General features: G+C 56.6%; 2 protein-coding genes across 2 annotated transcripts; both read left to right on the top strand.

The window, feature by feature from the left end:
- Window positions 1–3,833: 3,833 nt before the first annotated feature.
- Window positions 3,834–4,268, top strand: LOC140896892 (ribonuclease-like). Its single transcript, XM_073308978.1, has one exon. It carries the CDS (start codon window positions 3,834–3,836, stop codon window positions 4,266–4,268), a length of 435 nt encoding a protein of 144 aa, XP_073165079.1.
- Window positions 4,269–7,882: 3,614 nt separating this feature from the next.
- On the top strand, window positions 7,883–8,308 carry LOC140897219 (ribonuclease-like). Its single transcript, XM_073309615.1, has one exon. The coding sequence runs from the start codon at window positions 7,883–7,885 to the stop codon at window positions 8,306–8,308; it is 426 nt and encodes a 141-aa protein (XP_073165716.1).
- The last annotated feature ends 5,036 nt before the right edge of the window (window positions 8,309–13,344 follow it).

Genomic DNA, 13,344 nt, shown 5'->3' with positions numbered 1-13,344 from the left:
TCTCTGGGGCCTGTCCAGGGCAGGTTCAGGGAGCCAGGAATGGGAGACAGTTTTCTGCCTTTGTAACCCACTGGCCCCCCTGCCCTCCCAGAGTGGGGGCTAGACCCTGACTCCCAGCTCCTCCCCTCACCCATGAGGCTCTATTCCCCTGTGAGAGTCAGCATAGAACCCAGGAGTCCTGGACCTCAACCTCCCCTGCTCAGACCCACTAGAACCCCCCTCCCCTCCCGTCCCCTCCAAGAACTGGGGAGAGAACCCAGGAGTCCTGAATCCCAGCCCTCCTTCTCTAACCAGTCAGGACCCACTCCCCTCCCCAGAGCTGGGGTAGAACCCAGGTGTCCGGGCAGCTGCTCCAGTAGCCTGCTCCATGCGCCTGTAGGCCAGCAGCCAGTGACCCCTGGGCTGTTTACTGTGTGGGGTCTCCAGGCAAACCCCAAGCTCTATCTTTGTGGACATTCCTGCTCCCAGGGCCGGTTGGGGTTTCCCCGCGGCTTTCCCTTCCCTGCGCCCTTGTGCAACGGGGTCATGGGGACCAACAATAGCTGCTGATGAGCCACAAGCAAACACTGGGTTTGTCCTCCTGGCAACTGCTTATCACAGCTCCGGGAACTAGCCCTGGGGATCATTGCTCTGCACCATGTGACACCTGGAGGGCCCACCCTGGGGTCAGAGCGGCCTGTGGCTGCGGCCCCTCATGCCCATTCCCCTTGGCAGCTTCCTGGCACTTGGCAGCCCAGGATTGCTCTCCCTGTGCCGCAGATGGGGAAACTGAGGCACAAAACTCCAGAACGGGTGTGGCCACAGCCAGGTGAATGTCAGCGAGCCAGCCTCTCGGTCCTCCGCACTCCAGCCACTGCACCCCAGTCTCTTCTGGGGTAGAACGCAGCAGTCCTGACCTCTAGTGCCCACTGCTTAATCTTTTAAATCCTCCCCCCTCCCAGAGTCAGAGACCGAACCAAGGAGTCCTGGCTCCCAGCCCCCTTCCACTAACACACTAGACACCACTTCCCTCCCAGAGACAGAACCCAGCAGTCCTGGCTCCCAGCCCCCCCATCTCTAACCACTAGACCCTACTGCCCACCCACCCAGAGCCAGGAGAGAACCCAGGAGTCCTGGCTCCCAGACTCCGCCCCCTGCTCTAACCACCAGGCCCCATTCCCCTCCCAGAGGCCCGGGAGGGAACCCAGGTGTTCTGGTGCCCCCCACCAAGTCTTCTTCCTTTGATTTGAATGGGACCTGAGCATGCAGCTGTCTTAGGCCCCATGTCTGCACGTGAGGGCTGATGTGCTTAGGAGAGGGGAGTAAGGGGGTATGGGTGAAGGGGGGGAGTGGGGAACAGGGGTGCTGTGTGGGGTCTGTGCTATCTGTTCCCAGGCATTCCTAGATAACAGCCAGCAGGGAGCTGGCGCCTTTTCATCAGGAGATCCCTTGGCAAACAACCCGCAAGGGGGATGGGGTGGGGGGAGGATAACTAAAATATAGGACAGGGAGCCAGGACGCCTGGGTTCTCTCCCTAGCTCTGGGAGGGGAGTGGGGTCTATCGGTTAGAGTGGGGGCAGGACTCCTGGGTTCCCTCCCCAGCTTTGGGAAGGAAGTGGGGTCTAGTGAGGTAGCATAGGGTGGGGGGATTGGGAATCTATTCCTCAGCTGGGGACCGGAGGGGGGGCGGCGTAGTGGGTTAGAACGGGGTGGGGGGGTCAGGACTCCTGGGTTCCAGCCCCAGTTATGGGGTAGTGCTGGGTTGAGGGGCACTGTAGGGTGCAGAGTGTCTCAAGCTACTGGCCAAAGCCCCATTGCTCCAGAAATCCCTACCCCACCCAGAATCCCTGGGCCCCTCAGTGGGAGGAGCTTCCCCCATCCCCTCCTCCCCTACCCCCCAGCTGCCCAGCCAGGCTGTATATAACAGGGACAGAGGGGAAGGAGCCTCAGGGATGCTCAGCTCTGCTGGCAGCTGGATCCATCTCTGACGGGAGCTGCAGGACTCAGGTGAGCTGAGAACAGATCTTAGCAAGGGGGGAAATGCAGATTGACTCAGGCGTGGGGGAGCAGAATCCAGCCCTGACCCCATTGCAGACAGGGTTAAGGTGTGCAGATTCCTCCGTCTATCGCCGGCTCTCGGAGGGCAGAGAGAGGCTGTCTACACATGAAATGCTGCACCTTTACCACTGGACTGCCTGGGTGTAAACACTACCTATGCCCCCAGAGAGGCTTGGCCACCCTTGTCTGCTATCCACCGACCCGAGGGGCCCGACGTAGCCCTGCCTGCAGCGGGGGTCAGGTTGGCACAACTACGGCACTGGGGGAGGGGTGGATTTCCCCTGACAGATGGAGCTATGCTGAAGTATGTCCACAGCGTACACCAGCCTGGTGTGTAGGGGGTTGGTGGTGGGGGGCTGGGATCCAGGAGTCCTGGGTTCCCAGCACTGCCACTAACTTCCAAAGTCTGTTCTTGGTGACCTAAATCTGGAGTTTCAGAGTAGCAGCCGTGTTAGTCTGTATTCGCAAAAAGAACAGGAGGACTTGTGGCACCTTAGAGACCAATTTATTTGAGCATAAGCTACAGCTCACTTCATCGACGAAAGCTCATGCTCAAATAAATTGGTTAGTCTCTAAGGTGCCACAAGTCCTCCTTTTCTTTTTGTAAATCTGGAGTGAAGCCACAGGAACTTCTCCAGCTGCACACTGGGGCAGGGGTGCCCCTCGTGCCCATGATACAGTATAGCCGCCCCTTCCCCGCCCCCACCCTCTGCTGCCCCTCGTGCCCATGATACAGTATAGCCGCCCCTTCCCCGCCCCCACCCTCTGCTGCCCCTCGTGCCCATGATACAGTATAGCCGCCCTTCCCCGCCCCCACCCTCTGCTGCCCCTCGTGCCCATGATACAGTATAGCCGCCCCTTCCCCGCCCCCACCCTCTGCTGCCCCTCGTGCCCATTATACAGTATAGCCGCCCCTTCCCCACCCCCACCCTCTGCTGCCCCTCGTGCCCATTATACAGTATAGCCGCCCCTTCCCCGCCCCCACCCTCTGCTGCCCCCTAGTGCCCATGATACAGTATAGCCGCCCCTTCCCCACCCCCACCCTCTGCTGCCCCCTAGTGCCCATTATACAATATAGCCGCCCCTTCCCACCCCCACCCTCTGCTGCCCCCTAGTGCCCATGATACAGTATAGCCGCCCCTTCCCCACCCCCACCCTCTGCTGCCCCCTAGTGCCCATTATACAATATAGCCGCCCCTTCCCACCCCCACCCTCTGCTGCCCCTAGTGTCCATTATACAGTATAGCCGCCCCTTCCCACCCCCACCCTCTGCTGCCCCCTAGTGCCCATGATACAGTATAGCCGCCCCTTCCCAGCCCCCACCCTCTGCTGCCCCAGTGCCCATTATACAGTATAGCCGCCCCTTCCCACCCCCACCCTCTGCTGCCCCTCGTGCCCATTATACAGTATAGCCGCCCCTTCCCCACCCCCACCCTCTGCTGCCCCCTCGTGCCCATTATACAGTATAGCCGCCCCTTCCCCACCCCCGCCCTCTGCTGCCCCCACTGGCTGCGATTTGCCGCTTCAGGCCAATGGGGGCTGCAGGAAATGGCGCGGGCCAAGGGACGTGCTGGCTGCCCTTCCCACAGCCCCCATTGGCCTGGAGCGGCGAACCACGGGCAGTGGGAGCCGCGATCGGCCGAACCTGCGGACGCGGCAGGTAAACAAACCGGTCCGGCGCACCGGGGCTTTCCCTGAACAAGCAGCGGACCGGCTTTGAGAACCACTGCGTGAGAGGACACAGCTCCGCCATGCCTTACAGTGTCTTGTTCTTGCAGGCCTGCCCTGCTGCCGCAATGTGTCTCTTTTGGGATGGACTCAACCTGCTCTTATTCCTGGTGCTGGCCTGGTGCCTGGCCCCGCCTGCCCACTGCCAGGGCCTGCGCTACGAGAAGTTCCTGCGGCAGCACCATGACCACCCGCGGACCAATGCCGGGCGGGATTACTGCGGAGCCATGATGCAGCGCCGGGGCATGACCCGGCCCTGCAAAAACATCAACACCTTCATCCATGCCCCCAAGGCCCAGATCCAGGCTGTCTGCGGCTCCGGGGGCATCGAGTACTGGGGCATGCGGCGCAGCCGGGCTCAGTTCCCCGTCACCACCTGCTCGCTGAAGGGTCCCCCGTGGGGCCGGTGCAGCTACCTGGGCCACGCCAACCACAGATTCCTCGTCATCACCTGCGACCCGGCAGGCTGGCCCATGCACTTCGACGAGAGCCACATCATGTGATGGGGCCGGGCACCACCGCCCTGCTCCGTGTCGGCACAGAACTGAGTTTTCGGCCATGCATTGTGTAGAATGGGCCAGACCCCGGCTAGTGTGAATGGGCCGCAGCTCCATGGAGTCAATGGGGCCAACCACCCAGCTGGTGTGAATGGGCCAGATCTCCATTGAGGTCAATGGAGCTAGCCCCCCAGCTGGTGTGAATGGGCCAGATCTCCATTGAGGTCAATGGAGCTAGCCCCCCAGCTGGTGTGAATGGGCCAGATCTCCATTGAGGTCAATGGAGCTAGCCCCCCAGCTGGTGTGAATGGGCCAGATCTCCATTGAAGTCAATGGGGCCAACTCCCAGCTGGTGTGAATGGGCCATAGCTCCACTGGGGTCAATGGGGCCAACCCCAGAGCTGGTGTAAATCAGCACCACTCCATTAACACTGGCACCATGGGAGCAGCGCTTCCAAGCCATGCAGCTCCCGTCCGGTGAGATTTGCTCCAGAAACAAGCCCAGGACTGCATGGGTCAGGCAGGCTGCCTGGTCATTCACCCCGCTGTGTGTCTCTGGGTGGCCTGGACACCAGACACGCTGCAAAAGGCGGGGTGTGCGGGGAGCTGTCGGTGTGTGTGTGGGAGCTGGGTTGGGGGGTGGGGATGAGTGCAATGCAGACGAGTGCAATGCAGCGGGGAAGGCACATCCGGCTACACTCAAATGTCCTGTCCTTGCTCTGCTCCTAACTCAATAAAGGCTCCCTTCTGCAAAGCGGCTGTGCTTGTGTTTCCCCAGTGCCATTTCTCTTCCTTCTCCTTGGCCTAGAAACCCCCCCGGTTCCTCAGGGCTACATCCGCACCTGCTGTACACCAGGGTCGCCCCACCGGGGCCCTGGAGCCAGATCCCCCAGTGTAATTCAACGTAGCTTCAGTGGAGTCAAGCCTTCTACGATGCTGATTGGGCCCTGGGGCAGGGGACTGGCTGGCTCAGTGGGCACGGGGAGTGGAGCACGGGGTCTTTTCCTTCTAGGGGGCGCTGGCTCCCATCTTCCCCCAGGGCAGGGGACTGGCTGGCTCAGGGGGGTGAGGAATGGGGCACAGGGCTTTTCCCCTCTAGGGGGAGCTGGCTCCACTCCAGCCCCAGACCTGGCTCAGGGGGGCAGGGTATGGATTATGTCTCCTTTCATAGTCTCCACCTTCCCAGCTGACACCACTCCTGTCGGTCTCTGGCCGGTACCTTTTTCATGGATTTGCCAGCCACAAGGCTCCCTGCTCCCCAGGCGGCCTGACCTGGCCAGGGCCCTGCCCCCAGCCATTCCTGAGCCTGCCCACTCCTCCCTCTTAACTGGGCCCCCGGTGCAGCTGCCAGAGGGTGGGACTTGGGGCTGCTCCAACGGGCAACGTGGCAGCTGGTTCTGGCGCCTGGAGAAGGACAATGGGCCGGTGACCTGTGCGTTCAATGGGGAGCTGAAACAATGGGGCCGGCCTTGGGCGACTCCACTAAATCGTTCTCCGGGGGGTCACCTGCCCCATGGCAGCCTTGCCAAGCCGGATCAGCCCTTGGGCTGGGCGGGGTGGCATCCTGTCTCCACACTGCTGGTCCTCAGAAAGGAAACCCACTTACTGCTGTGCCTACCTCGGCCAAGCCCTCCCAGCAGGTCAGATTCTGCCCCAAGACACCAGACTTCCCTTGGTGGGAAGCGATCAGGGCTCCTGACAGTCTCCAGCTCTGGCCCAATGGGACATCCTGAGGAATTGGCCCTTCAGCAGTAAGAAGCTCTCCAGCCGTACAGGCCCAAGGGTAAGGCCCTGGACTGGAAGTGGAGACACCTGAGTACAGCTGTGCTCCCTGTGTGATTTATTGGGCAGATTTTTCCCACCCCCATTGGCTTTACAGTCAAAATCGATGGGGAAAAAGGGTCCAAATCCCTCCATGGCTTGGAAAGTCTCAGTGTATTTTTTTTTAAATAAAAGCTTGGTGCCTCAGTTTCTCCATCTGGAAAATGATGCCAGCCTACTACAGCTCCCGCCTGCAGGGCCCCCATGATGCCCAGGAGCTGTGCAGACCCCGACTGAGCTCAGGGCCCCCTTTGTGCCGGCTGCTGCCCAGGCCCCGACTGAGCTCAGGGCCCCATAGTGCTGGGTTCTGTTATGCACTCGCAGTAACAGACAGGCCTCGTCTCAATTTGCTCACAGTGCAAGGCTAGGGTTTTCAGAGAAGTTTGAGGCTGCTAAGCAGCCTATGCAGAGAAACAGTGGGAGAAAGGAAGATGATTATCTGCCCGTGTGGGGAAACTGAGGCATGGGGAGGCCAAGGGACTTGACCAAGGGCTGGGACCATGACCCAGGTCTCCCACCTCCAGGCCAATGCCTTAGCAGCCTCCTTTGCCGTCAAGAGGTTTGAAGCCTGGTAGATGGAGCCCACCATGCCTTCCCCTAGGGATAACCTAGCAAGACCCCGTGTTCCCACCCCAGCCAACCCTGCTTCTGGCTTCGGAGGTTGCCAGGCTCCCTAGTGCTGGAAGGAGCTGGCTCAAACAACTAGCCGGTGCCCAGTGCTCACTGGCTTCGTGCCCCCACCCAAAATCTCTGGCCTGGGCATATGAAACTGGCTCGAGGGAGCCCTCTCTGGCCAGCCAGGCTGTATATAAGGGGCATGTGCCAGGCTGAAGACTCAGACGCTCAGCTCTAGACCCTGTGCTCCAGCAGGAGAGAAAGTAAGTCCCCACCAGGTAAGTCAGAGATTGGATTAAACCCAGGGTGGGGAGCAGGGCCGGAGGGGGAGGGGGAGTGGGCGAGGGTGCCCAGCTCAGCCAAAAGAGAGGCTGAGAAGGTGATCAGGTTAGTGAGGGATCTGGCTAATGGGAGCAGAGCTCCGGCCCTTCCCCAGTCCCCTGAGACCAGCCCAGAGGGACAGACAGCCACAGCTTTCAGAAAGATGCTCACCTTGGCAGGTACACACACACTCAGGCAAGACACAGAGTGGGGCAATCAGACGTCCCGATATTAGGGGCTTTGTCTTATATAGACAAATATACCATCACCCCCCCTGCCCCGAAAAAAAGTTTCCCAACTTTTCACACTTGCTAACACAGACAGGCAGAAACACTGAGCGCGGTGAAAGCCAAAGACCTCGGCACATGACACAAATGAAGAGCCAGCCAGCCAGAACCCAGAGAGAGACAGATGCAAATTGATCCAGAGAGGCCAGGCAGGGAGGGGCTTGAAGCCAGGACTCCTGGGTTCTACCACTTGTTCTAGGAGGGGAGTGGGGTCTAAGGTTATAGCAGGGAGGGCTGGGAGCCAGGAGTGGGGTCTAGTTGTTGGAAGGGAGGGCGGGAGGCTGGGCATCAGGACTCCTGGGTTCTATTTCTAGCTCCTGCAGGGCGTGTGTGACTCCAGACAGTCACTTAGTTTGAGATTTTCCAACTGCTTAAGCAATTTGCACAGCCAATGCCCACTGAGGGAAGCCTTAGAAACCTCAGGCTTGGTGTCTCTGTGCTTCAGTTTCCCACCCGTACTGCAGCAACACGGCTATGCCCCATGCTCACGGGGTCAGCCCAGGGGGGCCTCTCCCTTGTGCCGTGGCGGGGGGCACATACTGAGCCGAACGGCCCTGCATGATGTTGCAGGTGGCGATGGGCTCTCTGAAGGGCACCGGCCCCGTCTTTCTGGCGTTGCTGGTGGCCTGTCTGCTCCTGTGCGCCTCAACCCAGGGCCCGCGCTACCAGAAGTTCCTGTGGCAGCACCATGACAACCCCCGGACTGATGTCGGGCGGGATTACTGCGGGGCCATGATGCAGCGCCGGGGCATGGCCCAGCCCTGCAAAGACATCAACACCTTCATCCACGCTTCCCGGGCCCAGCTCCGGAGCGTGTGCAGGGACGGGGGCACGCTCTACCAGGGCATGCGTCGCAGCAAGAGGCCGCTGGCCGTCACCACTTGCGAGCTGAAGCGGACGCAGGGTGCCCGGTGCATCTACCGCAGCCATGCGGCCTCCAGGTACATTGTCGTTGGCTGCAACCATGGCATGTGGCCAGTGCAATATAACGAGAAAGCGTGAGCCACGCCAGAGCCCTGGGAAGCCCTGGACGCAGCTGCCCCAGGCCTGGAGGCAGGAGGGGCCGTAGGCTGCATTGAGTTGAGTTTGCCCTTCAGAGCTGGGAATAAAACACATTTACTGGAACAGAAGTGGCTGCGAGTGTGTGAGAGGGTCTGGAGAGGGCGCTGTGGGGTAGGGAGTGGGGAGCAGGGCTCAGCAGGGGGAGCTCTCCCTTAGCAGTTAGTGCTGGCCCCACCAGGGGCACTGTGGGGCAAGGAGCTAGGTGGGGCTCAGTAGGGAGCGCTCTCCCCTAGCAGTCAGTGCTGGCCCCATTGCTGCTGTAAGGGGCACTGTGGGGCAGGGAGTGGGGTGAGGGGGTTCAGTAGGGGACGCTCTCCCCAGCAGTCAGTGCTGACCCCAGTGCTCCGGTGTAATGCTAGGGGGTGCTATGGTGCAAGAAGTGGGGCAGGGGGCTCAGTAGAGGGTACTCTCCCCTGGCAGTCAGTGCTGGCCCTAATGCCTGAGTGGCACTTGGGGGCACTGTGCTGCAGGGACCAGGGCACGGGGGCTCAGTTGGGGGGGTGCTCTCCCCTGGGAGTCAGTGCTGCCCCAATGCCCCTGTGAGGCTAAGGCGGGATTTGATAGCTGCTTTCAACTACCTGAAGGGGGCTTCCAAAGAGGATGGCTCTAGACTGTTCTCAGTGGTAGCAGATGACAGAAGAAGGAGTAATGGTCTCAAGTTGCAGTGGGGGAGGTTTAGGCTGGATATTAGGAAAAATGTTTTCACTAGGGGGTGGTGAAGCACTGGAATGGGTTACCTAGGGAGGTGGTGAAATCTCCTTCCTTAGCGGTTTTCAAGGTCAGGCTTGACAAAGCCCTGGCTGGGATGATTTAGTTGGGGATTGGTCCTGCTTTGAGTAGGGGAATGGACTGGATGACCTCCTTAGGTCCCTTCCAATCCTGATGTTCTATGATTCTATGATTGCCAGGGGGTTTTGTGCTGTGGGGAGTGGGGAACGGGCTTAGCTGGGGGTGCTGTGTTGCATGGAGTGGGCTCAGTAGGAGGTGCTCTCCCCTGGCAGTCAGTGCTGACTCCAATGCCCCAGTGTGGTGCTAGGGGGCGCTGTGCTGCAGGGAGCGGGGCAGGGGTCAGCAGGGGGTGCTCTCCCCTGGCAGGCAAGGCTGGCCCCATTGCAGCACTATGGGGTGCTGTGCTGCAGGAAGCCGGATGGGGGCTCAGTAGGAGGTGCTCTCCCTGGGCAGTCAGTGTGGTCCCCATAGCAGTGCTATGGGACACTGTGCTGTGGTGAGCGGGGCAGGGAGCCAGTAGCCCAGCGCAAGGATGGCCAGAGACTCCCCTATAGCCCAGCGAGTGGGGCGGGGGAGGTTGGGAGAGAATGAAAGTTTCTGAATCTACCAGCACCTGGCCTCCCTCGCTCCATGGCTAGGACACGGGCTCTGTAAACCCAAGGACCCAGCTGGCACCTGGGCCACATATTTGTTTCACAGATGTCAGAGGATGCGATCTTCTAGCCCTTAAAAGCAAGGCAAGCAATTACTTGGGGCCACAGGGATTTTTCAAAGGTGAATTAGCTCTGCCCTTCGAGACACACAGCCCCGGGAAATTTCCTCTTCCTCTTTACAGTAAATGATGAGAGATTCCCATTCCCAGAAATGCACACTTCTACTGGGAGTGGATCAGGCACCATGACCCCTCCCGTGTGCAGGCTCCCCTCACACTCTTGCCTTGCTTGATGCAACCCCTGGGCCCAGCTAAACTGATATCCCCACTGTGACGGGTTTGGTCACAAAGACCCACTTGGGACTGTCACCTGACGTGCTGGAATTACCTCTGAGCCCATTTCCCTGTCAGTTTGGGACTCCAGAACCCTGCCTTGTTGAGCCACACATGCTTGCCTGCTGCAACACAGACCCAGATCTGGTCCACACCCCCAAAGCTGCAGACTTTAACCAAAAACTGCTCAGCAGGTCACCTATCACCAGCACCCAGACACCTAGCTCCCAATGGGATCCAAACCCCAAATAAATCCGTTTTATTCTATATAAAACTTATACAGGGTAAACTTGTAAATTGTCTGCCCTCTATAACATGGATAGAGAGATATGCACAGCTGTTTGCTCCCCCAGGTATTAATAACTTACTCTGGGTTCAATAATAAAGAAAAGTATTTTATGAAGAATAAAAAGGAGGATTTAAGTGGTTCCAAGTAATAACAGACAGAACAAAGTAAGTCACCAAGCAAAATAAAGCAAAAACATGCAAGTCTAAGCCTAATACATTAAAAAACTGTTTATAGGTAAATCTCACCCTCAGAGATGTTCCAATAAGCTTCTTTCACAGACTAGACTCCTTCCTAGTCTGGGTCCAATACTTTCCCCTGGTAAAAAGAAAAGGAGTACTTGTGGCACCTTAGAGACTAACCAATTTATTTGAGCATGAGCTTTCGTGAGCTACAGCTCACTTCATCAGATGTTTACCGTGGAAACTGCAGCAGTTTCCACGGTAAACATCTGATGAAGTGAGCTGTAGCTCACGAAAGCTCATGCTCAAATAAATTGGTTAGTCTCTAAGGTGCCACAAGTACTCCTTTTCTTTTTGCAAATACAGACTAACACGGCTGTTCCTCTGAAATCTTTCCCCTGGTACAATCCTTGTTAGTTCCAGCAGGCATCTTAGGTGAAAAGCAGGGGCTTTCTCATGACTGTTCTGTTTCTTCTGTTCCACCCCCTTTTATAGCTTTGGCACAAAGCGGGAATCTTTTGTCTTTCTGGGTCCCCACCCCTCCTTCTAAATGGAAAAGGATCAGGTTTAAGATGGATTACAGTTCAGGTGACATGATCACATGTCATTGTAAGACCTCCTGGTGGACAGCTACACAGGAAGGCTTGCAGGTAAACAGACCCATTCGCAGTTTATTGATTCTGAAGCACCCTTAATGGCTTCCACTTAATATGTTTACATCAGTAATACAAGTTTATGTTTTATTCTCCTAACTCCAGACATAGAAATAATACATGCAAACAAACAGGATGAACACACTCAGGAGATTATAAATTTTGTAATGATACTTTACAAGAGACCTTTTGCATAAAGCATATTCAAGTTACATTATATTCACACTCATAAGCATATTTCCATAAAACATTATGGAGTGAAGTGTCACACCCACCCTCTATGTGCCATGCCCAGTCAGACCCCTGGGCCTTGCTACTCCACCCCCACCTCAGAACCAATGACCTTGAGTCAGAAATATAAACCAAGAGCCCCAATTTGTCCAGCTCCAATTCCATCACTGGAAGTGTTTAAGAACAGGTTGGACAAACACCTGTCAGGGCTGGTCTAGGTTAACTAGGTCCTGCCTCAGCACAGGGGACTGGACTCGATAACTGCTCATGGTCCCTTCCAGCCTGACATTTCTATTGTTCTTAATCCCTAAAATTACCTCTACAGATTTGCAGGCTTCCCCTTCATTTCCTGTCTGGAAATGTTTAGGATTGCTGTGCACTGTTAGCAGGGGTGAGTTCCAGCTCAGCAGCAGCAGCATTTCCCCTCTGCAGCTACTTAGTAAAACTCTTCAGGTGGGGGGAAAAGAAAGGAAATTTTTAAATCAGCAGGTCTAGAGAACTTGCATCTAAGAGTTTTAAAAGAACTGGCTGAGGAGAATTAATGAAGATTTTTGATCACTCGTGAAGACTGAGGAAGTTCCAGAAGACTAGAAGAAAACTAATTGTGTCCCAATGTTTAAAAAGGGTAAACGGAATGACCTTGGTAATCAGCCAGACATTGATCCTGGGCAAGACCAGGGAGCAGCTGATATGGGACTTGATTAATAAATAACTAATGAAGAGTACTATGATTAATGCAAATCAACATGGGTTTACGGAAACTAGATCCTGCCAAACTAATCTGATATTTGTGTAATGAGCTTACACGTTTGGTTGATAAAGGTAAAAGTGCTGATGTAACACACTGCGAATTCTGCAAGGTGTTTGACCTGGCATGACATTCTGATTAAAAATATCCAGTGGCTGGACGTTGAAGCTAGAGAAATTCAGACTGGCAGTCAGTCTTGCATCCCAATCAGAGAAAAGCCCAAGCCCTGAAAAGTCTCTTGTACCGTACTTGGTAGCAGTTCGCCTCCTTGCCCACAGGGGTCATGCCCCCTCTCTCGCTAGCTATGATCTAAGGAAACAAAAGCCAGAGGGACTTTCCCGAGCTGAGCTCCATCAACACAAAGCAACACGGTCTAGTTGCAAGCAAGTTTCAGGTTGAGTGCCTCAATGCCATCTACGGGATTTAGGTGCATGTCTGCACTAAAATTAATGGAAGATCTACCTCAGAGTCCCAAAGTCTCCTAGGGGATTTGGATGCTGAAGTCCCACTAATTTTAAATGGGGTTTGGGGCAGCTGACTGCCTTAGGCTGGGGAAATCTCAACCCTCTAAGGTTCTGCCGTTTCCTTGTCAGGTTCTTTACAAGAGTTTCCAGGCTGGTCTGAATTTGCACCAGCTGAGACTTTGGCCCCTCACCTCTCTGTACTTGGCCATGAAGCTTAGGTAAGAGTCACCACAGGACCCACAACATTGCTCCACGGAAAGCACCCTGTGACATTCCCACCTCTCTATGCAATGAAGCCCAGAAATATCCCCCACCCATTTTAGGGGGGTCCCACTATAAAGCAATTTATCTGGGGATTTTTCTAAGGGGCCTAAAGGAATTAGGTGCCCAGTTCGAGTCTCGCTCCCTTTGGAAATTCCAGCACTGGCGGCCGGATGCTCAGCGGGTGTAAAGCTGATATCAGGCTCCGCCGTGGAGCTATGGTGACCTATGTACGCTGAGGGTGTTGGCCCTGTGTCTGTTTCACTCTGAAGGCCCCATAGATGCTCCCTGGTGTCACCCTCTTGGGTTCCCGCATACATGGTCTGGGGAGCCAGGGGTCCCCCTTCCTCCAACCTTCATGGTCACAGGTGGCACAGCAGGGGGGCCCAGAAGCACTGCAGGGTGCATAGGCTACCCCTCCCCCCACCACCGCCCCC

The sequence above is a fragment of the Lepidochelys kempii genome, chromosome 13 (assembly GCF_965140265.1).
Source record: "Lepidochelys kempii isolate rLepKem1 chromosome 13, rLepKem1.hap2, whole genome shotgun sequence".
NCBI lineage: Eukaryota > Metazoa > Chordata > Testudines > Cheloniidae > Lepidochelys > Lepidochelys kempii.
Note: the sequence above shows the minus strand (reverse complement) of the source record. Positions and strands in the feature narration are given on the sequence as shown.

Bases quoted from the DNA above. Each gene is read 5' to 3' on its own strand.
- LOC140896892 (XM_073308978.1), top strand. From the start codon at position 3,834: ATGTGTCTCTTTTGGGATGGACTCAACCTGCTCTTATTCCTGGTGCTG.
- LOC140897219 (XM_073309615.1), top strand. From the start codon at position 7,883: ATGGGCTCTCTGAAGGGCACCGGCCCCGTCTTTCTGGCGTTGCTGGTG.